General features: G+C 43.7%; 1 protein-coding gene across 1 annotated transcript; it reads right to left on the reverse strand.

The window, feature by feature from the left end:
* Positions 1–22369: 22369 nt before the first annotated feature.
* On the reverse strand, positions 22370–25879 carry sec61b (SEC61 translocon subunit beta). The gene is made up of 4 exons (XM_041943112.1): positions 25742–25879; positions 25108–25205; positions 23834–23938; positions 22370–22966 (listed from the first exon to the last, which is right to left on the reverse strand). Exons 1-4 carry the CDS (start codon positions 25742–25744, stop codon positions 22879–22881), a joined length of 294 nt encoding a protein of 97 aa, XP_041799046.1. The 5' UTR covers positions 25745–25879; the 3' UTR covers positions 22370–22878.
* Positions 25880–26141: the final 262 nt, after the last annotated feature.

Consider the following 26141-nt stretch of genomic DNA (forward strand, 5'->3'; position numbering starts at 1 on the left):
TCAGAATTGGACAAATGGACTGCTCATTTGCCAACATGCAGTAAAAATATATTATGTCTTTGTTCTAACTCTGGCTTTTGCACAGATATGCGGTTAAGTGTGTGTGTGTTCATGCCTGTGTGTGTGTGTGTGTGCGGTGGAGAGGCCGTCTGGTGAGGGATGCCCACAACAGCATATCTTAGTTAATCTCCCATGAGCCCTTTGTGTGCAAGATATGCGTGTCATGTTCTTTCTCTCTTAACCGCTCTAACGTCCAGCAAGGTGTGCCTCTGTGCCGTTTCTGACATCATGTTAATATCAGTTCCTGCCTGCCCGGTGAACCTGATCCATGTCCATTGTCTCAGCTGCTGTGACAAAAATTATGATAGATAGGAGGACAGACACACTCTCCTAGCCAGACAATGAAACAGGAGCAAAGGCGATCCAAACCACGAATGAAAGGCTAATTCTGCTTTATTAAAAATGAGATATTATTTTCATAGTCTCAATAGCTTCAGTTCTATCAGTAACAGAAAGATTGTACTTGGCAGATTGTGTAATGTCTCCCGTGTCTCCGGAGGAGCTTTGTAAAGTCTCTTGATGATGCCATCACCTCAAATTGGGCTTGGAAACTGCCCAACATTTCTAATGCAAACCTGAATAACAAACTGGCACCATGGAGCTTGACAGATGTGGGTGTTCACCAGCGCAGGGTGCAATTAAAGACACTACAGAGCAGCATTATGGGAAATGTAGGATCAAATGTTTTTGGAGTTTGGAGCTGGCCATGATATTTCATCCTCTGCTACATCACTTTTGATCTTTTTTATTGTTTGTCTGTGTTCTGCAAGTCCTCCATCCATATGGAAGTGCAATACCACATCGTTATGGAACCCCCTTAATTGCTGGGATCAGGAAACACAGTGCCATCACCAAGGAGATGGGCAACAAACACGAGAAGTCACACAATGAGCCTCGCTTATTCAGAAGAGAAACAACGGCGAACAGTAAACTAATTACCCAAACTGTCGGCTGGAAACACTGATTACAGTATATAGACCAACTTTCTGGATCAGATTTGACCCATAGTTACTGTCGCTGTGCGCACACACAGTTTTGCTGTAGTTACTGTGTATTGTTGTGTTTCAGACCTCAGCAAAATGTGTTCAAAATGTTATCATACTTGATAAAAGAATGGTTAGAGGTACGAAAATGAGAGGAAAATAAGAAGTTTTAATGAACTGGAATCATCCTTTAAGGCATGGTTTTGTGGTTTGGCCTTCCTGTGTAAACGCTTGTTCATCTGTGATGTCAACACACTGTAAATGGCCTGACAAAAGTGTAACAGGGACAATGACGGGCTGTGAGTATTTGTTGTGTGTCACTGCTCTGACAGATTCAGCATCCATCCCTCGTTTCACTTTTCCTCTGCATTCCTTTCATCTGTGAACCTGGTTCTTTTTCCCTCTGTATGACTTCATGAGCGTAATGGCAAATCATAGATTTCGTTTTATTGCACTTCGGACTGCTATTAGGCAACTGTCTGCAACACTCGTCTATAGCGAGGAATAAACCTGACCACTTAGGTATCTGAGGAATCCACAGCATCATCACATTCTGGTCTGATAACACTGGAACAGCCTGATTCCTATCACCTGCGATGGTGTAACTGTCTCTGTCTGAGCGTGTTCGTATGTGTGTTTGGGTGTGTGGGAGTGAGATGTGTTGTGTCCTCATACCATAATAGGCTTCTCCGAATTACTGTCCCATAATTCTAGTCTCGTGAGTAGATACAGCCGCCTCTAGCCTCAAAAGGAAGAGAGAGAGAGAGGGGGAGATTGTTGCTGTAGCTCTCACTTTCACTCTCTCTGCTTCAAACGCACACACACACACACACACACACACACACACACACACACACACACACACACACACACACACACACACACTGGACTCTAATTCACCTTTTGTGTCAGACAGCAAGGTTTCCGGAAGGAATTCCAGGCATCCCGGGAACTATCTTCCTGATTCCTAAAGGCTTAGTATCATGCTCATCCTGTCTAGATCCTCAGCCAAGACACACACTCACACACACGCAGTCCAACAAGCCCAGATATCCACTTGGACGAGCTGAATTTACATCGTGACTGAGCTGCAGGGAATGCTGCCATCATCCTGGACCACGAGCGGTGAATTCCATCGGTGATGCTGAGCTGGCAAACACACGCGGGAATACCACAGAGGCGACAGAATATGCACAATATGTTCAGGAGAGATAGAGAGACAGAGAGAGACAGAAGGAGAGAGAGAGAGAGAGAGAGAGATAAGTTGTTGAAAGATGACGTCTCACTTAACTCAGATTCGCGCTGTGAACACGACAGGTGGGCTTTCTCAGCATCTCATCTTGTCGTCACGCTGCACTCATGCCTGTCAGTGTCAGACTGACAGGCACTCAGGTTAATTTTGCCACTAGGAGGGTGAAGCGAGGGTCCACACTCCACTGTGTTTAGATCAGTCATGCTTGCCATTGCTTTAGTTTCACTGCAAATGATTTCACATTAGACAGCAGAGCGCTAAGAAGCTGCTGGAGCTTGAGGTTCAGCTCTGAGAGCTACTTGGTAATGTCCACCATGAAGGCCAGATCACACGGACACTTATTATCACTGAGTTTCTATGAGAGGTTTTCTCTTCATCTCTGTGAATTATTCTAGATAAACTGACACTTTGGAACAATTTTCCTTTGTCTTGGGCTAGTAGCTCTGCAGCAGCAACAAGGCTCTCCTTCCCAAATTCTCCTTCTGAATGAGGTTTCAGCTTCTTTGCAGTTGGCTCGCCTTAGCTCGTCTTGTGAAAGCTGCTTGTTGAGCACCCAAACTCTGAAGAGCGTTAATTTTATCCAAGGGCATGCGTCCTTGCAACTCATCTGGTTTAGCATGTTTCAAGGCATGCTTGAGATTGGCTCTCTTTCGTCACCGCAAGCTTGTCCCCACGAACACGCAACACTAGATGCTCTGGCTTGCTTTTTACTTCAACAACAATGACAAAAAAAATGTTTGCCCATTTCTCTCGGAAAGCTGCCATGATGCATGTCATTGATGACGCGTTCACCCTGACCATGACCCGAGCAGATACACGGCCAGAGGGGACCACCCAGAAGGACGTGTTATTTTAGTATTTTATTTTATAGTATCGTATTTTATGTATGTCTCTTTTATCTTGGATGACCAGGGGAAAAACATGGGGGGAACGTAAGTTGAATGAATATGACTTACATAGGGAAATTAGACACATTAGAGTTTGCTCATGCTAATGCTAATGTGCGTGAACCCAGTTTAAGGTTGTAGGCAGAAGATCGGGCTGGGTGGAAAGCAGGCAGAAGAAGTGGCCGGAACACTTGTTGACAAACAGGTGGAAATGGGCCAACGTATAAACCTCAGGGATTAGGGGATAAGTGAGAACAGGTGAGCAGGTGGGTGGGGCATTCAGGTTATGGGGAATGACAGAAACAGGAGTCATTGCAGGTCAGGAGGGAGTGCCAATGTCTGAGAAGACAGGAGAGTCAGTGTGCAGGTAAACGAACAGGCTGGGGGAGGAAAATGGCCAGAATCAGGCTGATACTGTGACAGAGATGATAAATCCATAGTGGGTCCGTGTGTTTGAAGGCTGCCACAACACTGTACAGCCGTTTCCAATAATTTTAGAATTGTGGATTGTTACAATGCTGACAATTGTTTAATCCTCCATCTAGGCAAGCTCGAGGTAAACACACATTGCGTTCGGGCAAAAGTTGAGCCAGGTGTAATTGTTGCGGTATGACTGTGACTTTATTTCTCTTGTCAGAGCCCTTATTGGCACTTTGCAATGCCAACAAGTGCAGAGGTCTGCATTGCAAAGAATGAGAGGACTGCACTTTTTCACACAGTGCTAATGTCTGTCTGAGCATGGCCTTAAACAGCGCTCTCCATCACCACCATCAAAACACCAAAAGAGAGAACATCCTTTGGAAGACAGTTGTTCATCCCTCCAGTAGGATTTTAAAGACTTTCTGAGTTTCCTCCATGTGTGAAGCTGTTCTGGCAGTTTGCAGTGGCCTCGACAGCTTACTGAGACACTGTATTCTGGTTTTCTCCTCAATTCATCACCCATCTGCATGTGTACAGTGGGCGCTTTTTCATGCACTCATTCTGTTGTGGCAGCTGAGTTTTCAGTGCTTTGAGTGTGAACCATCTGAACATAATCAGAAATATTTCACACTCATCGCCAATTCCCACTTGTTCTTTCACTCAAATTTGAGATCTCGCACTCCATAGTGGACGACGGGTTAGTGAGTGCTTTGGAGTGTGTGTGAGTGCGCAGCCGATGGAGTGCTGTGTCCGTGACAGACTCTTCTCCCCCCACTCGGCGGGAAGAGAAGAGTGGGCTGCTGTGGAATTGAGAACCCTCGTCCCCTTCACTACAGTGGGAGTGAACCACTGGGTCCGTGCTAAGTGCTGCTGGGCACTATTACTGTGAAAAGGACCCCTCTCCAGGGTGTCCTTTCAAGTGTCTGCTGAACAGGACACTACTGAGAGCCACGGCCAACTAGTGTGTGTGTGTGTGTGTTTGTGTGTGTGTATGCGTCTGCATGTGTGGGCCAGTGTACCCTGCTTGTAGAATGTGTTGCCGGGAAGGTTTGTGCAGCTGAAACCAGATCAGGTATGTGTGACAGCCACCGCGTGAGTGTGCATTTATAGAGCAGCGCGTGTGTGTGCCAGGTTACAGTATTAATAGATGGCAGTGTGTTTGCACAGGCCACTAATAGTCGAATGGCTGATATTAGTGGATCAGTTTCCATCACACTCTGTGGCGTAGAAGCGCCTGATTCAGCAGGTGTCCCCCTGTGAATGTCCTCGCTGTTCTCTCGCTCCTTGGAGAGTGTCTGAGTGTCCTGAGGAGGGTTTACCTTGTGATGTGGCCTGACCTGCCAGGGCTCACGCTCACAGATAACATGTGAAACCAGGAGAGTGGTGTGTGTCATCAAAGCAATGCCACTGAGGGACCTGGAGGAGCTACAGAGCCTCACAAATGCTTATACAGCAGTCTACCCATTGATGTTTCATTAATTTATTCCATCAATAGAGAGATAAAAGTGGAAACAGATGCAAACAACAACAAAATAAGTCAGTCAGTTTAGTTTATCAGCAGTTTTTAATATATGTATGTAATACCTAAAAAAAATGAATGTAAAAGGGACTCTGTTATCATTAATGTGGAGCTCTGGGGGCCTTGGTAAGCTTGGCTAATCCGCTGTGAGAGCTCCCATTGGGTATCATCTGTGCTTGTTGGCAACATGCACCCTTGAAATGTTTAGGATGGCAGTGATTCATTTGTAGTGTTTTTGGAGGAGACGCTAATGGAGAAGGGAAGGGATCTCGGTGTTAGCAGACAAAGCTAATGAAGTGTTTCTTGGGTTGAGAGTTTCTCAATTGGTAAAACGTGGCACAGTGAAGGGTTTGAATCCCAGTGTGGATGTCCATGATGGAAATGGAAGTACTCGTGGTTCTTTCAGGATAATTTGCTATTTAGTTTGGATGAAAATTTGCCTGAAAACGTGCCAGTGTTGTTGAGTGAAAACCTGCTATTTAATGCTCAAATCATAGCTTTCAAGGGTCTAAAGGACCTTAATGTATGTTATTGTTTCTGTAACATTAGGCCTTCATCAATTTTCTACTGTAATTCGTTTTGTGAAGAAGTGATCGTAGATCATGGCATTCAGCACTATGTTCTTTCAATTGAAGCTATAACATGGCATTCAATTTTATAATGCCAAATCTATAAATTATAAATGTTCAGCTGACAGCGATGACATGTTAGTGGTGGGAGTTATGTTGAAACTAGATGCTGATCCTAAACCCCTTCCACACACTGGTCTGGGACGCTGCTACAGTTCTGTATGGGGACTGTTGGGGAAGATCAGTAAGTAACTCGGTAAGAACAGAAAATCTCTTCAATTTATGAGGAGATATGAAGAGTTTGACGAGTTTAATCTGCGCCCTGTAGCTTGTGGGGGATCATGTTTCTGTGCACAGCCGTAAAAATGACAGGTGGTGTGATCATGTTCGAGCCACATACACATACGTGTGTGTGCTCATATACAGATGGGTGTTACACAAGCCTATAATTACACTGTCAGGAGGAGGCTGAGTGGAATAATACACACATGAATACAGTACAGGAGGACACACACACACACACACACACATACACACTTTACTTAAACAGCATCATGAGTTGGCAGTGGGCTCCTTTTCCACCTTAGGTCAGGCTTAGTTCATGCACAAAGAGTGAGTGAGGGTGTGTGTGTGTGAGAGAGAGTGAGAGAGAGTGTGTGTGTGTGTGTGTGTGGTAACCCTGCTCCAGTTTTATTTTTAAAGTGAGCTCAGACAAAGGCCTCCAGTCAGACTGCTCTGAGAACAGGACCTTGGGAACATGACCAGTGGCTGTTGCGTCACATAATGTGTGTGTGTGCGTCCGTATGTGTGTGTGTGTGTGTGTGTGTGAGAGAGAGAGAGACTGTATCCGACTTGTCTCTTGTAAAGAAGTCGCTTGTTCGAGCTGAAAAGGAACAAAAAGTAAAGAGCTCTTGAAAATCCTTGCCAGATGTGCAAGAGCACAACCACACACACACGCACACACGCACGCACAAACACACACACACACACACTGTGCCCATGAAAGCTTGAAGGCTGGCTTAGCGGACATTTGAATGTCAAGGAACGTCACTGTGTGATGTCATAGGAAGGATTTTATATGCGATAGGAGCAATCACCCCCCCTTCACACACACACACACACACACACAAACACACACACACACATGCACACGCATACACACACAAAGTTTTAAAGCACAGTGGACACAGTGGTTAGAGTTTGCCTAGACGCAGACCACACCACACCCAGCGAAGCACTTTCTCAACAGGTTTGTGAGGAGAAAAGGAAAGGAGAAAGGAAGGCAAGACAGTAAAGGAGAGAAGAGGATAGGAGAGAAAGGAGAGGAGAGGAGATAGAGGCGAGTGTGTGGAGAAGACAATAGAAAAGTTTTGGAGAAGTGAGGAGAGGAAGTGAGAGGAAGCAGGAGAAGAGGAGAGGAAAGAAGAGGAAATGAAGCAATAGGAGAGGCGAGGAAACAAAAGGAGAGGAGAGGAAACAGAAGGATGGAGAGGAAACAGGAGGAACTGAAGCAATATGAGAGGAGAGGAGAGGAAATAAGAGGGGAGGGGAAGTAGCAAGAGGAGAGAAGAAGAAGTGAGAGGGGGTAGAAGAGAGAGAAAAAGAGGAGAGGAAACAAGAGGAGAGGAAACAAGAGGCGAGGAAAGGAGAAATGGAAGAGAGGAGAGGAGAGAAAGAGGACAGGAGAGGAGAGAAACAAGAGGAAAGGATGCAATAGGAGAGGAGAGGAAATAAGACAAGAAGAAAGGAGAGGAGAGTAAGCAAGAGGAGTAGAAAGGAGAGGAAACAAGTGGTGAGGAGTGGAAAAGAGAGAAGCGGAGAGAAAAGAGGACAGAGTAGAACCAGAAGGGAGAGGAAAAGAAGGAAGTGGGATAGAATGGATGTCAGATGAGAGAAGTAACAAGAAAAGAAAAGAAGGAGGGATGAAAGGATAAGATGAGGAGAATCCATGAGATGAGGAGAGAGGAGGAGAAAGAGGATCACCTCCAGTACTTCTCCTCTCTTCTCTTGTGCTTTGGAAGCTTCTCAAACCTGCAGACACCAGAGGACTTGGGGAAGCCTGGCCTCAGTTCCCTGACATCACACACACACACACACGCACACACACACAACTTGAGCGTAATCTGTCCCATAACTACACCGCTGCCAGCCCCCGCGTCTTTCATTTCTTTCTTTTTCTTTCTTCCTGTGTTTTCAGGTCTTTTCTTTCCAGCGCTCATGACGCACTCTGGCATAATGAAACTGTTAAGAGGAGTCCGGTGGAGGCTGGGGCTGAGACCAAGAGGGGGTGGGCGGGGGAGGGGAGGGGGGGTGTAAAGTGACACCACACCAGGGCACTATATTTACAACATGCCTCTTTAACACAGCCTATTTATAGCTGCCAGATCTTTTCTCAGCGTCTGCCGCACACTGTTGCACTGTCACAAACACAGGCATCAGATGGCACCTGTGGATTTACACTGCACCGCTCTGCCAAAGGGAACACGCCTTATCCTCTAGCATTTTCCTGTGCACACCTCACCTCGCTCCAGCTGCCCTCCACCCTTCACACTTGCACATTCAGGACATTCCCTCCCCGCTGCTCCGTGTGCTCTCAGCCTTTTCTTTCCTCGGCTCTCCCAGGTCTGTCTGTTGTGAAAATGAAAGGAGAGAAGAGGGACTTAACTCTGCTTCTGTCACGGCTTGACTTAGCTGTTCGACAGGAGAGGATGACAGGAAAAACAGGCGAGATAAGTGGAGAGGTTTAAATGTGGATTACACACACGTTCATACGCAGCATTTTTAGTGCTTGTACACATGCAAACACGCACACCTGACTCAGATGTCTGGGGCAAGAGAGATTCATTCATAGAAGCATGACTGCCCCCTCTGGACTGTTTGACTGTGTCTCTGTTTCTATCACTGAGTGCACAAACGTCACTAACACACACACACACACACACTTAAGTATTAAGCCCGATTATGCATTGGCGCATGTGATGACATTTGTTCACGAAAGGAGGCCAAAAACCAAAATTCTCAGAATTTCATCAGGACACACGCAACAACTTCACACTGCGTCTAGAGACGCTTTTTCACTCCTGACGTCCTGAGCTCCTGCCTGAGGGGAGACACTAAAATTAAGCTCCCTTTACACCATTACAAAATCCCATTGTGCTCTCTGTGTGAGAATATTTTACTTTTTTTCCCACTCAAAGTAAAATGGCTAAACTGTTATTTTCTGCCTTTGCCCGCGACTCACAGAAATCCACTGATCCTGATAAAGACACTGGCTCTGTTTTTTGGGTTTTTTGTGCGAGTGTGTGTGTGTGTGTGTGTGTGCGTATAAAACTGTGCAAATGAAATGAAACAGACTTCCTTTGCCAATCCTTTCTTTATCTTGAGTGATTAGATGACATCAACATGTAACGTTTGATTTATTCAAAGTGAAGGGTGTTAAAATATAGTTTTACGACCCGGTTTATGTTGGGCAAATTGCAACAAATTAACTGACAGAAAACACTACTATTACCACACCCCAGAAAAACTTGAGGCTAGGTGGTAATATTTTATCTCAGCAATCAGTTTGTGGGCCTTTGGGCATATATAGTGAAGGTGCCATGTGAAGTTTGCATGGGAACTAGGAGAGAAGCTTATTCTTAACTCTTTAAATAGTCATAGTCGCGACATGACTTGGCCTTGAGTGTGAGACCAAAGGTTTTTTTGTATGACCTGTGTCTCTGTTTTTTTCCCTGTGGGGCATGACAGTGAACTGTGTTGGACAATCAGAGGCTGTTAAACCATAATACAGGTACGTGCTGTTGTGTTTAGTGGCCATATGCGTGGGAGAGCTGCAGCGAGGCTGCTCTGAACCCTGAACTGGCGCTGTTTGTTGGGCCTGTCGCCGCTAACCAGACGGCCGTCGACGCAGCCGAGGCGCGTATGCGCATCTGAGTGGCAACTCGCATATGGCTGCGCCGCTGCGAGTTAAGGTGTGTGTTTACTCAACAGGGTGTTAACGTCAGTCAAGGAAATCGATGTTTATCCTCACACGTGTCAGGAGAGGAGCATGTGAGTGTGTGTACACCGCTTTGCTTTGCCATCATCTCTGCACTGTCCCCAAACACACACAGATACACACACATACAGAGACTAATGTGTCCTGACTCAGCCTTTATTGAGCCAGTGTTAGTTAGAATAACCACCAGCTGGCCAGAACAACTATAGGACAACACAATGGTAGTTTTCCATGCGTGTGGTGGAGGGCGGAGGAGGGGGGTAGTTGCTCTGTAGCTTGGCATTGTAATATCTATGGTGGGCAGTGTGAGAGCGTCACTACTGCTTCCTGTGCTACACACACACACACAGTCACACAGACACAAGATGATTTTAGTGATTACGTACAACAATGAGGCACACAGAAAGGGCATCACAATACATCCGCTAATAACATGCTGCAGTCAGGGTCAGCCTCTATCTCTGTGTCTCTCTCTGAGTTCTTTGGGGGGGAGGTTTTTTGACCCTTTCCCAGCTCTCCCACGGGAGTCTGTTCCAGCTGCTGCAGCTCCACACGGTCCCAAACCTCAAACCCCTACTTACATGTGTGTATGTGTGCTTACATCACTGTCCAGGCGTCCACGCACGGGCAGCTCGGACCGGCACATATGCACTCCTGCAGGGACGTCACGGCCGAGACGCCTGACACACGGGCACATTGATGTGTCTCTGTGGAAGTTGTAGTTCCCAGGGCCTTCTGAGTTGTAGTTCTCAGGGGTGAGGCATCATGGGTGCTGGACTTGAAAATATTTGTGAGTTGCTATGAAACGCTGACATGTTTGGCGGGGCACACAAGAAGACTTTATTAAAGGCGTATTTACACTGAATTACTTTGCGGCCATTTTGTGTCCATAGCATAAGCAAAAGCTATCAAGCACCACATGTTTGATCAGATTTCTGTTTTGTTGATTTTTTAATCAAGACTGACTCAAAGGTGTTTACCATACAACATGGACATAGTCTCCATGTCATGTCACCCATTGACTCCACCTGACTCCTGGCTGATCCAAAAATGGGAAAAGAGGTGGAGCCTGAGTGGAGCTAATGCCAGGCGAATGGCGCGTGGTTGCTGAAACACGTCCACCTAGCTCAACCCTACCAAGCTAGCAAAGGCTAACAATGGAGGGAAGCTAAACTATATGCCACACTACTTAGCACACAATCTCCTGAAATGCAGGCATTACATTGCATTTTCAGGCTACAAGCCAGCTCCAACTCAACCATTGACATCTTGTACCAAGTAGGTTAACTGTATTTTTGCAATTAAAGATTTTTGCTTGGTGATTTCTGCTTGATTAGGCCTCTTATTTGTCTAATTGTCTACTTAGAAGGGAGCTATCATTAATATTGCTTGTAACACCTGTCAACATTTCTGCTGTGGAAACGACCGGTGCGTGTAAAAACTGGCTAACTGTGAGTCGAGCTCATTCTGGTCATTGTGCTGTAAAAAGTGCATATTTGATGGGCCTGGGAGGCATCGAGCAGCATGCATGGATAGTCTCTGGCTCCCGGCACACCGGTCCTGTTTTCCACATGGAAGAATTTAAATGTGCATGTTTGTGTGAGCTGAATTGTTGCATGTTGAGTGTTGGATGATTTGTAATCAGGACTGACTGTGGTATAGCATGTTGTGCAAGTTCACGCTGTCCAGAATATGCACATATTATCCTCAAAGGAGTGTGCTTCATCCTTGAGGCACGGTGCACGGTGGCTCGGTGGTTAGCAACGTCGCCTCACAGCTAGAAGATCCCTGGTTCGATCCTGCCTGGGATCTTTCTGTGTGGAGTTTGCATGTTCTCCCTGTGCAGCGTGGGTTTTCACCTGGTTCTCCGGGCTTCCTCCCACAGTCCAAAAACATGCTGAGGTTAATTGATAACTCTAAATTGTCCGTAGGTGTGAATGAGTGGTGTGCGTGGTTGTTTGTCTATATGTGCCTTCGCCCGAGAAATGGCTGGGATAGGCTCCAGCCCCCCCGTGACCCTACAAAGGATTCAGCGGTGCATAGATAATGGATAGATGAGCTAATAATAGAGTGCCATTAAAATTTCGGTGCATAGATGGAGTCACATGAATGTGACTCCTACAAAGCATCGGTTTACATTTATGCAACAGTACACTACATCTGTAAGTGATGCAGAGCAATGACGATTCATAAGTGTCCAAAGCCTTGATTTACTGCCCACTATAGAGTCAGCTACAGCATATTTATCATACAGGGAATACTGACTGAGTGACCAAGAGACATAGTTCAGGAACTGTGGGACATGTAGCACAAGTTCACACTTCCCTGGTCATCGTTAGTGTCTCCCTCTCACTGTCTCTCACTGGCTGTCGTCCCTTGAGGTGAACACTCTCACTTTTCATGTTCACAACTCTCACAACTCAATCTCAGAAAAGAGAAGTGTGAAGAGAAAATAATCTTCAGAGAAATGTCGAGGCAGAAGGATGGAGTGATGGAGGAAAAGCCTCCGGGAGGAGGGGACAGGTTCTCCTGTATCAGGCCTGGTTGAGTCTCAGCATTGATCTCATGAATAATAGAGCTCCGGTGGCCATGTGACAATATTAGACATGACATCCTATAACAACATGGATCTGCCACTCCTCAGAGCCACGCACAAACGCACACTTGCACGTGTCCACATACATTTGTGTGCAACCTTGAAAATCTGTGACTAATCCAGCATAATCTGTCTAACTGTGAAAACATTTAAATTGAAACAAATTAAATGGTCTTTGTTAAGTTAACAAAACATGAAGATGAATCAAAGTTATTTCTGTTTGGCCACAAATCACTGACTCACAACAGAGTCATCAATATGAAACACTCTCATAAAAAAATTACAATTTCTCTGCTTAACAAGACAAGCTCTTGTGTTTCCTTGTGTTTCTCCACTTCTTAATAATACATACGGAAGCAGTTAAAGTCCAATGCTCAAAGCTAACACACACACACACACACACACACACACACACACACACAAACACACACACACACGCTCCAGCAGTCATGTTTACTCATGTTTACTGTCTGTCCCCATTCATCAGTCATTCACTGTGACAAATCTCTGTGAGAAAAATCTGCAAGTTTGCATTTTTCTCCCCCAGCAGAATGTATCTTCGGGTTTGTTTTACCTGTTCTTCTCCTCATCAGGTTATTCATGCGAGCAGCTGCTGAACATCTGGGAGGAGCAGGAGCCCAGAGCGGGTGAGGTGACATGACGAGGAGGAGGAAGCCAGATAATATGTACATTTAGTCAAGCACTTGTACTGTTACTTTGTACTTCTACTCTACATCTCAGAGGGTAATATTGTAAATCACCTCACAACCTCACGCTGATAGTTTTACTTAACTTCACTTATGATTTTGAATGAGGAGCTTATAATTTTGCAGTGCTGCACTGGAAAAGATCTGCACTCTACTTCCACCCCTGTAAGAAAGGGACAAACACACACCTTACCCTGAGGCTACCAGATAATTATGACTAGAGGACTAGACTGTCATTATGTTATTATCCCCTCCATCACCTAGGGTTTTGACATATATATAATCACACACATGCATCCTCATTCATGAACAAATGCAAGAAAGCCCCCCCCAAACATTGAACATTATGAGGGAACTCCCTGCTCAGACCTGCAGTAGGGACAGATATAGAACAGTACGTTGTGTGTGCTCGTTCAACGCAAAAGTGCCAGGAACATGAGAGCGACGAGGACCAATATGCAAATTCTTGCATCTTGTAAGCAGAGAGAAAAGCTTACGTAACAGCTCTAGAGGATGTGTAAGTCAGGGCAGTGTGTCAAGAGTGCAGCTGCTTCCTAACGGGTCATAGCAAGACACTAGGTGAGAGGTTAGAGAAGTGCTAACATTTTCTGTAGAAGAATTATGATGGAAAACATGGGGTTTCTTTTAAGATGTTTTCCCCATTTTATTTTAGTGCAAAGGGCCCAGGTTGGAGTTGAACCCAGGCCGCTGCAGTAAGGACTTAATACACGGAACACTGCACTGCAATGTGGCTAGACAAACATGGTTTGCATCCACATACATTAATCTGACGCCAAGCCCAAAGCAAAGTACACTCACTGAAGGACCTCTATTACATCACAAGCACAGCAACTTTAAAATCTTTAAAGATTCATCCGCAAACAGAGCTCAGGTGACTGGGTTTTGTATCTGAAGCTGGGGACTTGCACTTGATGAGACACCGATTCGCATAATGTCCCCACTCCTTCAGTGCTTCCACTCCCTGAACACTTAAGATTGCGTAATGCACCTTCACCTGCTGCAATAACACACAGCACATGCAATAACCTGCCCCGACAGACCTGTTAAGAAGGAATGAACATGCCTTAGAACTGAAAAAACACGAACTATATGCAAATCGGGAAGCCACCACAGGCCAGTCAAGTAGCCTGGAAGAAGCTTTGGTGCGATAAGGAGGTTATACAACACTATTTAAAATGTGTTTATAGGATCACAGAATATTTTATTGTTCACACTGCGAGATATTGCATCATGAAATGTGTAGGTAAGGAAAGATATGAGGTTCATAGACACACTAAGAATATTTATTAAGGGAGGATTGCCTCATTGACCTTTGACTCATTTCTCTTTCAAGTGGCACTAATAAATATTTCTATAATAACAGCTTATCAAATGCCACCCATAGTAATGAACCCTTCAGCATCTTTCAGCTCATTGTTTTGAGTCCCACAAATGTTCCGTTGTGGTTCACCGTCACTGTTCTCAACAGCGTCATTTCCAGATCCAGCAGCGAGCTGTTATCAGCGAAAAAACCCACTTTATGCTGCTACCTGGTTGGCACCAAAAGATGAACAGGCAACGTTAGTGGCCAGGTGGTGAACATCGTGGAGCACTTAGTAGTTAAAAGGCCAGAATTTTGTCTCAGGAGTTGGTGGAGACCAAAAACAGAGCTGTAAGGAGAGCTAACATATACACACACAAACGTGACTCCAAATGAATGCTAATGTTGCTCTTTATCTGTCGTATGTTAAAAATAAACCCCCGCGACCCGGCCCCGGATAAGCGGAAATAAATTTTCCTATATCAGCTTTAACTTTTTTTTATTTACAGCTTTTCTCTGCTGCTCATAAGTGGCCAAAAAAATCAGTTATTGCGGGTTTAAATCACCGACTGTTTTTGTTCCGACCTGATAGGTGAGCGTTTAGCTGAATGGCGAGCCCCGCAGCAGAGGCAGATGATCTTAAATCATTTATAACCCAATGTTCTGAATGCTATTTTATTTAATAGTTTATATGAAAAGTGTCATGTTCCAGTGGCTGCTCAGCAGACTGAAGGCTGCCCATTCATCAACACCGCAACTCTGCTGTTCATTGTATACAAAGATTATGATATCATAAACTACAAAACCACCATGGCTGTAGCCTATGAGCCCATTGGCATGGTGAGAGCGAGGAAAAAATTCCAGATGTTGGCATTCCTCAATGAAGCAACAAACAATGGAGGAAATATTCCTATCTTCCACACCCAATCATTTGTAATATGTACACACACCCACACATAGCATTCAAAGTAATACATTTGACAATCAAAGAACATTTTATTTCATCCCATTCTGCACTTCTGAAGAAAGGACTCAGAATATTGTTTTATTTTTACGTAATTCAGGAAGTATTGGATTTAGGATGAACGACCCCCCAAATAAGATAAATCTGCCTGGGAAATTAAGAGATAAAACCTGTTGGCTCTATCCTCAATAAAAAACCTACAAGGAAAGACTGTGTATGTCATTGTTTGGTCTATTTCTGCTACTAATGTGGGCTCAAATGTACAATAATGTTTGACTTAATGAAAATGAGTAAGCTCAACATTGTTTTAGGCTGTAATGTAAAAGGAATGTGTCAAATATTGCTACTATTTGCAAAGAATTATGTTGTAAAATAAACTGAGAGCATACTCAGAATGTCTTTCAGACTACATGAATACATTTTATTGAGCAACATTTTTATATGAGAGCCAGGTGATCCCCAGATTCACTGCACAACCCCCCGCCCGGCCCCCCTCAGCCGCTGCCCTGGAGCGCTGCACAAGGAGTGGAAAATACAGTCAACTAAAAATACACTGCTCATATACAACACACTTCCAAACACATGGGTTCACACATACACACACACACACACACACAGGCCAAGTGTCTTTAATATTAGAAAGCACAAGGCTGACACCTGAGACACTCAGTCCAGCGGCGTCTACCCCCTCAGCCCCCCTCGCTCCCCCCTTAAACGAGTCCAGCCGCGTCCAGCGTGTCCCTGATGGTCCAGTCTGATCCGCTCTGCTGCGGGCTGGCGGTGAGTGAGGGGGCTTTGGGGTCAGGTGGGGGCTGGGGGACACATGCCCGTGACATCACAGCCCAGTTGGCCCTGCATGCTTGTGGCAGTCACACGGGGCATCACCAGGCCTGACGTGGCCTTGTCGCTGACGCTGACGGGTGGGGCTGTCTGTGAAAAGGTTGCAGAGACCGACGTGGCCTCCATCCCGGGATTCTCCTTATCGTTACCCTCCCCCACCGACACACACGTACACACACACACTAAGGCGCATATACACACACAATAAACTCACTCAGGTTACACAACATTTAACAACATAATGTGATATATTTTAATATTTTAATTGTCTGTGTTTTTTTCTTACTGTCTTCTCAACAAGAAGGTGAATTGTGTTTGGTTTCCTCTAACGCTGCTTGAGAGATTTATTCAGCGCTCATTGTCTTTAGTTGTGCCTCCACATTGTTCCATTCTTTTTAGTTCTTTGCACATCACCATAGACCTCTTCAATTTCTTTTGGTTTTCTCCCACCATCGACTGTCTCCACTTGTTTCCATCTTCCTGTAGTTATTCATATCTCTCTCCAGCACCTTGTGTTTCTTCTTCTCTCTTTGTTTTACCTCTTGCCTCTATTTCTTTCAACTGTCTCTGTCGGTATTTGTTTTATTTCCTTTGTGCTTTTAGATGCTTCTTCATGATCTCAATTTCCATTTCTATTCGCCTTATCTATTTTTAAACAGCTCCTAGTCTCATTTGTCAGTTTTTTGTTTTTACATTTTTTTTCCTTTGTCTCTTTACGTCCTTTGTGTTCCGATGATATGATATTGCCTGTTTTTTATGCCTCTTGTAGGTCTTATCTTGATGTACGTAATACACTGGATCTTATACATTTGTTGAGAAATTTGTTTTTAAGAAACCAGTAATTAAGTTTTTTGTGATTCCTAGATATGTTCTGTTTGATTAGTATAAAAAATGGAATTTAAATGCAGGCTTTCAAATAATGCTTTGCATATCGCACAAATCAGTAGACGTTTTATATTCAAACTGATGGAAATGTTCTGCTTTTGTGGGAACTCCGAACAGCATTTCATGGTATGAATTTCATGTTCTTAAGTCAGTTTTATCCACTCCAATTGAAAGATTATTTTTGCAATCTATCATAAACCTGTTTTAGGTATAATATGTGATGTTTGCTCTGTTCTCTCCTTTCAATATCCAGAGCAGGCATGAAAGTGAGTGCCAGCATTGTGTAAACAACCTCACAAAACATGTAAAAAATGTGAACATGGTGACTGACAACGACAGGGTGAGTGAGTGAGAACACGCACGCTTGGCAGCTGTATGACATTAGGCTGCCAAACACAGTTGCTGAAGGAATTTGAAATTAAACCTGCAGTGACAGTCTTCGGAGAAGAAGTTTGTGAACACAGCACTGACATATCATCACCTTCGGAGCTGAAACAGCGAACTTGTTAGCAAACAGTTGCTTATTTACACATCCAGCAAACACACCTCTTTCACAGTATCACACATCATAATGTCTTGGAAAAAAAGCGGAAGATGCTGCACTCCTTATTAATTTACTGCTTATCTAAAAGTACGTCATCTGTTTGAATGGGTGTCATTTGTGCATTTTGTTGTGAATGGTGCGGGAAATGGCCAGTGTAGACATGCCACCTACAAATACTTGATCAGAGAATTGATGATAATACAGTATATTCATCAATGGAGCACCTTGTATTAATGTACTGTAGATAGAAATACTACAATAATGGTTTAAATAACATTACCAAAGACACGGAAAACAGTTTTGTCACTGCGCATGTTCTATTGTTAACATGTAAATCATTATGTCTGAAAATGAAAACATTGCACATAGATCTTTTTTTAACTTTAACTTTAACCCAATAATATGGGACAGTAACTCTGCTGGAACGTGCAACAGACTATGGTCTGTTTCCTATAACAGTTACACTCTCTGTAGAGGGAATGGGCTACACACTTTTACTGCCTGAAGCACGAGGTGAGTGTGTCTCACATAGAGGATTAGTTAGAGAGAGCTGATGCAGACTCAGCTTTGGCTCTCTTATTTCTCTCAGAAGGAGGCTCCAAGTCCAGAAAGGTCAGGGAGCCTCTGGCTGGCAGACACACACACACACACACACACACACACACACACACACACACACACACACACATACAGTGTCCCAGCTCCCTCTGACCCTCCTGACCCACATACTGTTATATGACAGCGACCATGTGGTCTGGATGGCAGAATGCGGAGTCAGATTATTTTACAGTGAACAAGCTCTCACCTCTCAGCAGACCAGCCAGTGCTACTGATCACTGGCCATTAACAGAGTGTTGCACCAATAGGCTGCTATGCTACTGATTAATCACTGGTCTTATGATGCTGTAGAAAGTAGTAATGATAATATTAATAATGAGAATGACAATATTGAATGTTTATTTATAGACTAGTTTTAAGCTAAATGGCACAAAGGGCTTTCCAGAGTGAGGTGCCCAAAAGACAGAGAGGGGACATAAAGAGCATTAACAGCATGAAGTTCAGAGTAAAAGAAATAATACATACTGTACATAAATAGAGAAAGTAGCTATGAAAAAGCTAGAAATAAAAGTGAGAAAAAGCCTTTATTGTTAGGAAAAGCTGTTATGTAAAAGTCATAATCTTACTTGAGTGCAACTCTAAAATAGAAGTTCATACTTTTTAAAGTATGATAAAAGCAAAACAAAATATGATGCATCCCCCTGATTGATTCATCTACCCAGGAGAATATAACATGGACAGTTAGCGTCACACTGACCACCACATTAATTAAATTATACACATCGTAATAAGTAATGTAACACTTTGAAAGGAAAATTTTCCTGGGAAAAGAAAGAAATTTTTCATGCTGTGTACCTATATTCACTTTAAACTGCATGTATTTTATTGTTGTATTGCTTCTTTTACTCAAGTAAAGGAGCTGAGCATGTATTCCACCACTGCCATCTCTTCAGATACTACAATAGTGCAGGTCTCTGTAACTGAATCTGGTTTGCTGATGGGCCTGTGTACACCTGTCAGACCATTTCACAGTGTGCATCCTGCCACAGGTGTCCCCACGTCCCCTTAACCAGCCCTCAGTTTGTGGGACATCCCTCAGGATTCACTTGGTCAGTGTTCATGGATCGATTCCACCCGCCTGTCCATTCATTCCACGCTTTACCGACCGTGTGATCTGTTCAAAAACACACACACACACACACACACACACACACACACACACACACACACATACTCAACATGCATGTGCGCATGACTGGGCACTCACACTCCTCTGAAGAAGGAGTATTCTGCATCGTCTTTGAAAAGGAAAGAAGAGTTTCAAGCCCTCTGCTGCACCCATGTGTTTACCTGCAGGGCGGAACGTCTCTGGGCACAAACATGAGTGTGATGGATGAGTGAGAGAGTGACATAGCCATAGAGAGGGAGAGAGAGAGAGAGAGATAGCCTGACTAAAACAGTTTCTTCTTTTCTCTGTACCAAACCACAAAGTAGCGCGTGTTTTGTAGAACAGAAAATACATGTGACCTATTTACAATACTCCTCAAGTGTGTGTGTGTGTGCGCATGTGCATGCACACCTCTCTCTATGTAAGGGACCATCCCTTGTAAAAGCGTGTGGTTTCTTAACAGGATATGGTTTTCTGAAAGCTTTTCTTTCTCTCACTCCCCTCTCTCTTTCCACGTTGTCTCACTCGTGGATGCTCAGGATGATTTATGTAGCACAGAGAAATAAATTCTTCGTTTGACTCGTAACTGAACGAAGCACGCCGATGAAATCTCCTTTGATGTAGCGGAAATGAATTTGCATCAAGACACTTTTTATCTAATAATCTCATCTGCAGAGGGAATAAATCAGTCAGTTGTAAATTCCGGTTTAAAGAAAGACAAGCAGGGTTTTTAGAACTGTTCACATAGAGCAGGCGTAGAATCCACCTCCTGTTCTCTTCATATGTCTCATGTAATTTAAAAACGGTTATTTCATGCTGCGGACCCTTTAATGCCGTTTTGTGAGCATAACTATGAATGAAAGCCATGCTTCCTCAACCTCACACCGTATGAATAATGTGTACTGAGTGACTGCTCAAGACTTACAGGAAACACACACCTATTTTAGTGAGGCGCATCAAAGAAAGAAGAAGAAAGTTGCAACATCACCTCTGACTTAATGATTATCAGCTTCTAAAGATAACATTTTTGGCAAACTGCCTTCTTCAGGATAAGAATCCAGCATTTAAACTAACTAGGACAGGTGTTTCAGGTCACAGGACTTTTAACACAACACAGAGTAAAACTCAAAGTGGAAAATATTTTATATAAAAGTCATATATTATCCTTACATACTGAGTGTTTTAAGAGCGTTATCGATGTTTCTGTCTGTCCAAAACATAAAGACTGAGGACTGTGGTCTCAGCATTAAAGAAATTTTAAAAAAATCTACTTCTTTTCTACCCGTTGACGAAACCCTGAGTTGACTTACATAGACGTGTCAAGAGGAGTTTGGAACTACAGGTTGCAGCAGTGTTGAGGGTCACAGCGCTCCACATGCTGCGCAGCCCTGAACAGAGAGGGACAGCTTCGCCACGGCTCCTTCATATTTAATTGTTATGTTGAATTATTCTGGCTCACTGCCGTGTTGTGCCACCATGAATTGGGCCGTGGAGTTTGTGAGTGTATCTCAGTGTGTGTGTGTGTGTGTGTGTCAGGGACCAGAGGGAGAGAGTGATGTGGCAGGAGTGCCTGAGTTTGCCACGAACACTGGAAGCCTGTGGGAAAGCAGAGCCATAGCAACAGAATGAATTAATGAACAGGATCTGAATGCTACGTTTAACACAAGGTACAAGCTCTCTCTCACACACACACGCACACACACTCACACAAGCACAAGCCATGCCAGCTGGTGATTTCATATTCAACACAGATTACCTGGTGATGCAGTTCGGGCCAGAACTACTTCTGCAACTACAAAACACCCGGCCAGCAGCTCACAGCCCTCATTGTGCACATCGTGTCATTAAACCTGCTAAAGGTTCCACACTGTTTAACTTAATGTGGACAAATCAAATCTGAAGCTGTTTCTCATCACTGACTTTTATTCTACTCAGATCATTGAAAAGGAGTCCACTTTAATAGGTTTGCTTGTGTAGCACGTATTATCAAACGGACCAGATGATTATGTTGTGGTAGCTGAGTGTGGTTTTTACAAACATGTTACACTACACAGTGTTATAATGATTTGACTATGTTAAAAAAAAAAAAAAATCACCATACAGAGCATGTGTTCATCGGCCTCCTTCAGTGAGGACAGGCTTCAAGTTGATATCCAGAAAATAGTCTGTAGCGCCCCCCTCAGGAAAACACAAAATAACACCTGGGAAAAATAAATTCAGATGAAGCACATTATGGGTCTTTCTGTGATTTTACAGGAAACATGTACACACGTGCACACAGTATTCCTTTAATGCCTTTACATTAACATCAGCACAAATTACGGGTTTTTTTTTGTTTTGGCCCAAACTTGACAATAAAATTTGTTTTGAATGAATCTATAATATTAATAATTAATAATTAAAATCTATTATTGTGCATTATATATATGCTTTCCATAATCATCTGACACTATGGAGACTTCACTTTGTACATTTCAAAAACTAATTCTGCCTGTCAGTAATTATTGAAAACAGCAAAAAAAGGCCTCTGTACAGGTGGTGATAACACAGCCCGGGGCAGCCGATGTTGCAGGCTGATGCCTTTGAACCTCTACAGCGGTATGCATACTGAAAATTTAACACTTTCAACCAGTCAGACGTCAATTGAAAGCACCTGGCACACATATGTATAGACAAGTCTGGGCATTTCTGCTCATATAGATGCTGTACAGTTTGTGCTCTGCAATCCTGTTACATGTGGAGCCATAAGATGACACGATTAAAACCTCAAATAAGTTGTAAGTAGCTGGAGTTTGTTTAAACCACGCATGAAGCAATAGGTGAACTGTCAATCACACTGAAACCACTTCCACAGTGAAAACACTTCCAAGTAACATCTCTGTGGTTCTCCTTTCTAATATTCTTGTAGTTTCTAAAAGGCATTGTGGCTAGATGTACAGCTGTCGTTAGTCTGGTAGTGGTTTACAGACGGTTCCAAGTGAAAACGCTGCCTCATGTGTCACTGAAAATATGGTTCAATAGGCTCATTCAACTTGAAATGCCTCAAACACAAAACAGGGTTATTATTTCAGAAAATAAGGGTGAATTTCAACACACACATTGATTTTTGTGTTTTTATTGTACAATATTACAATCACATTTGTACAAATGCTGTTAACAAAAAAAGAAAAAAAGCAATTCAGGCTACATGAAGAAATGTTTGCTAGGCCTGAAAACAACAATGTCCTTGAGCACTAAACCTTCATGCAGCAGTGGCAGGAACATGCCGCCGCCGCCGCCGCCGCCGCCGCCGCTGCTGCTGCTGCTTGTAGGGAGGGCCACATACACAGACATCGCGTCTGAGGTGGGCTAGCATGGCTTCCTCCTGTTCACCCCATCCGATCTTAAAGACACGGGCTGAACAAAAGCAACAAGGTGGATACCACCATCTGTCCAGGTGAAGATCATGTACTGAAATGGTTGCATAAAAATCCAGTTTGCGTGTCTGTGTGTTGTAGTGATAGTGGAGAAGGGAACTAGGGGATGAAGGTTGTTGTTCAGTTGTTGTTTGGTCCAGGTGCAATGTGTTAAGAAGCCGAGGCGCAGGGTCAGAGGTCATCAGGTGGGGTTTAAGAGCGGGTGTACTTCCCCCAGATGTGCAGCATGAAGACCGAAGCAATGAAGAGCAGACTCATCACCAGCACCGGCACCGGGCCGCTGTCACAACAAAGATAAACCGATTAACACATACATACACACACACAGACACACAGAAAATCCCATGATTTCCTGTAACCACGACCAGAGCGAGAGTCTTGGTGGAGCGGCTGATTTTATTGATGAGTTTCGGAAACAAGGAGGGGCTCTCATTGCTGAAGGAGGGACGGAGTGGGGGGTGGGGTAGAGGGGGCGCATGGCTAAGTAGCAGCATTGCCATGCCAACCATCTCTTCAGTGGCCCCCTCCTCCCCCTGTCAGGAGGCTGTAATTGAGTTGACCTTTCAGAGTGGATCCTTTAATGAAGCTTTGAGGCCAGCGTCTAACGCAGGAACAAACACACACTCAGTATACAACACTGTATGGCGAGTCTGCCCTCCTTCGACTGCCGGAGAGACGCACTCAATAACCACCACAGCACCATCGATCAACCACGGCCAGCTATGGCCAGGAGACAGGACGTCTTTTTCTAATATTAGGGGTGAGGATGCAGCTGAATACAAGTTTAGGAAGTTGAGAGTTTTCTAAATGCACACTTTCCTAACACACATAATTGCGTGTGTGTTTGTGTGTGCCTATAGACACACGCACTTAAATCAAGCTGGTCCACCGCTCAGAGAGGATTTGTTTTACCAGAGAGGCACGTTTGTCCAATTTCCTTCCATTAAACACTCCTCCTATTCTACCTGATGAACATAAATAACACTAATGATAGCACAAGTGTCAAGAAAAGTGAATGAATTTGTGTTTGTGAGTGGATCAAAGTTAAAAATGTCAAAGGCTAAATTTGTTTGCGACTGTGTATGCTCCTGTCTTCTGGACTTTGTGTGTGTGGGGTGGTGTAACCACTTTTATAAACTGCACTTACACTTTGAGGCCTGGTGAGTCTTCTGTGTAGAAACGCCACATGCCACCAGTACCTGCCGATCCTGTGGTCCTGCCGCCGCTGCGTGTACCGCTGCTGGTAGCTTTCCTGTGGAACACACACAGACACACACACAACAAGTCAAGAATATATCAACACTGCCAAGTGTTAGAGTAAGTCCACATATCTCATTATCGAAGGCTTTACAGGACAACCAATTTGAACTTAAACTTTTTCCGCCATAGAACAAATTTCATGTTACTCTAGTAACTCTTAGTTACTATATAGGAAAACATGAAAATGATAACAGAGAAGGACACATATTAAGGGAACTTTATCTCATCCAGCAGTATATTTTGATCAGAAACCATCACAGTTAAAAAAAACTTATACCCTGTATATTGAATGTAACTAAATACAGTAGCTAGTGATGAGAGAGCAGAGAGATTCATGGCTGCTTCACTCATGATGAGATTAAACGGAGGTTAATGAGGTAATGAAGAGGGTGATAGTAATGGGTAATAATGAAAGAGGTAACAGGGAGCCTCTGATTACACACTGATTAAGCCCACAGCACAACATCGATCTTATGCTCTAATCTATGGAGGGCAAACAAAAAGATACAGGAAAGGGCTGTCTGAAAATCATCAATCACTCTGTATAGTATGATGACATGAGCGGGGGGCAATTCTGGGGGTATTTGGGGAAAATAATTATGGAAACTGTGTGCAGGTCGAGATGACTGCATAACTTATCTATATTGCATGACATAACTTGGTGTTCAATAGCTACTTTAGCCAACATACTGATACTGTACTGTGATGACTTAATGGAAAAAAAAAGACATTAAGCGTCTAGGAAAAGGGTCTTAGTATGCAGTCAAGACCATGAGTCACATCCAACAGCTTCATTGCTTCTTGCATGGATCCTCTATGTCTCTGAACTCTGCTGGAGTGATGAACTGTGGTTGTTAATGACTTCTGCTTGCCAGCAAGTTGGACCGAAATTTCCTATTGTGGTTCTATTGGGTTGAAATCTGTTAATGATGACTGTAACAAATAATTCAGATTCTTTTCATACTCCTCCTCAACAATTCAGTGAGCCCTTTAGTACTGCATGGAAGAATCTGCATTAATTACGGTACTGCACGCTTTTATTTCATTTAATTTGTCACTCATCTGTATGCGCTTTTGGGAACTTTGGCAATCTGTCTACTGGATAAAGTGTAGTGTAGAATAAATCTTAGATTGTTAGATAGATTGCGTGTGTGTGTGTACCTCTGTCTAACTGTGGAGCCTGCTGCACGGGGAGCCACTGTCTTGCTGGGGGAACGGCTAGATGCCCCAACATTAGTTGCACTTGCTGCTGGTCCAGGCTGAAGAAAAACAAAAGCATTAACACACATAAACATGATTCAAGTCCATTATGGTATATTATTTGCATTGACAAATCTCTGTCACTCTCTCTCTCTCTCTAACACACTCACTCACTCACACAGCTAAAACCAACCTACAACATGCAGATAAATAGATTTAACATTATTCTTGAACATCTTACAATTGAATCTGAACGGAAACGTTAAAGTGTGTTTAACGTAACGTTATGTGAGAGACTGATGGCAAAGGCCTTGACCATTGGTCCACACAGTTAATTTTCTCTCTGGTGGTAATAGTCTCAACCTAATGTGTTCATTGGTCTATATGGCTGATTAAATCAGTGTTGGGACCGCTCAAAATACATGTTTTTGGAGTGTCTGAATTGCTGAAAAACAGCCACGTCCACAAATGATGAGCTGACGTTAGCAAGCTAGCTAACAGATAGCAAAACGTTATCTCCGGTCTCACGTTAAATGAATGCAATAGAGCTGATTGGCTTCGATAGAACAGTTTCAGATGGAGGTAAATATCTTACCATTTTGTTGTATTTTTTCCGATGCAAGTTGAAACCCTGAGCCTCTCTTCAAGCTGACGTCCACGTCAAATGAACAGCAGGCAGTTGGTGCGTGAATTGGTCAAAACTTCAGAAGAGGTCTCACAAAGCTGACGCTTGTCTAAAAAGGACACGACTGCAAAACACAAGACCAGCGCAGGAGACCGAGCAGAAGCCTGACCGGCTAATCGCTTTCACCACAAAAACAATGAATTAAATAAAATTTTAGGCGCTTTTTTTTAACTAACGCAATACAAATGTAATTTAAAAACCAACACATTTTTTTTATTTATTAAATTTAGCTCTGAACTTGTAGTTTAATTGAAAGGCAAATAAATAGTCCGCCCTAAATCTGAGGGAGACGTGTCTCACAGGAAGCGCG

Source organism: Chelmon rostratus, chromosome 8 (assembly GCF_017976325.1).
Source record: "Chelmon rostratus isolate fCheRos1 chromosome 8, fCheRos1.pri, whole genome shotgun sequence".
NCBI lineage: Eukaryota > Metazoa > Chordata > Actinopteri > Chaetodontiformes > Chaetodontidae > Chelmon > Chelmon rostratus.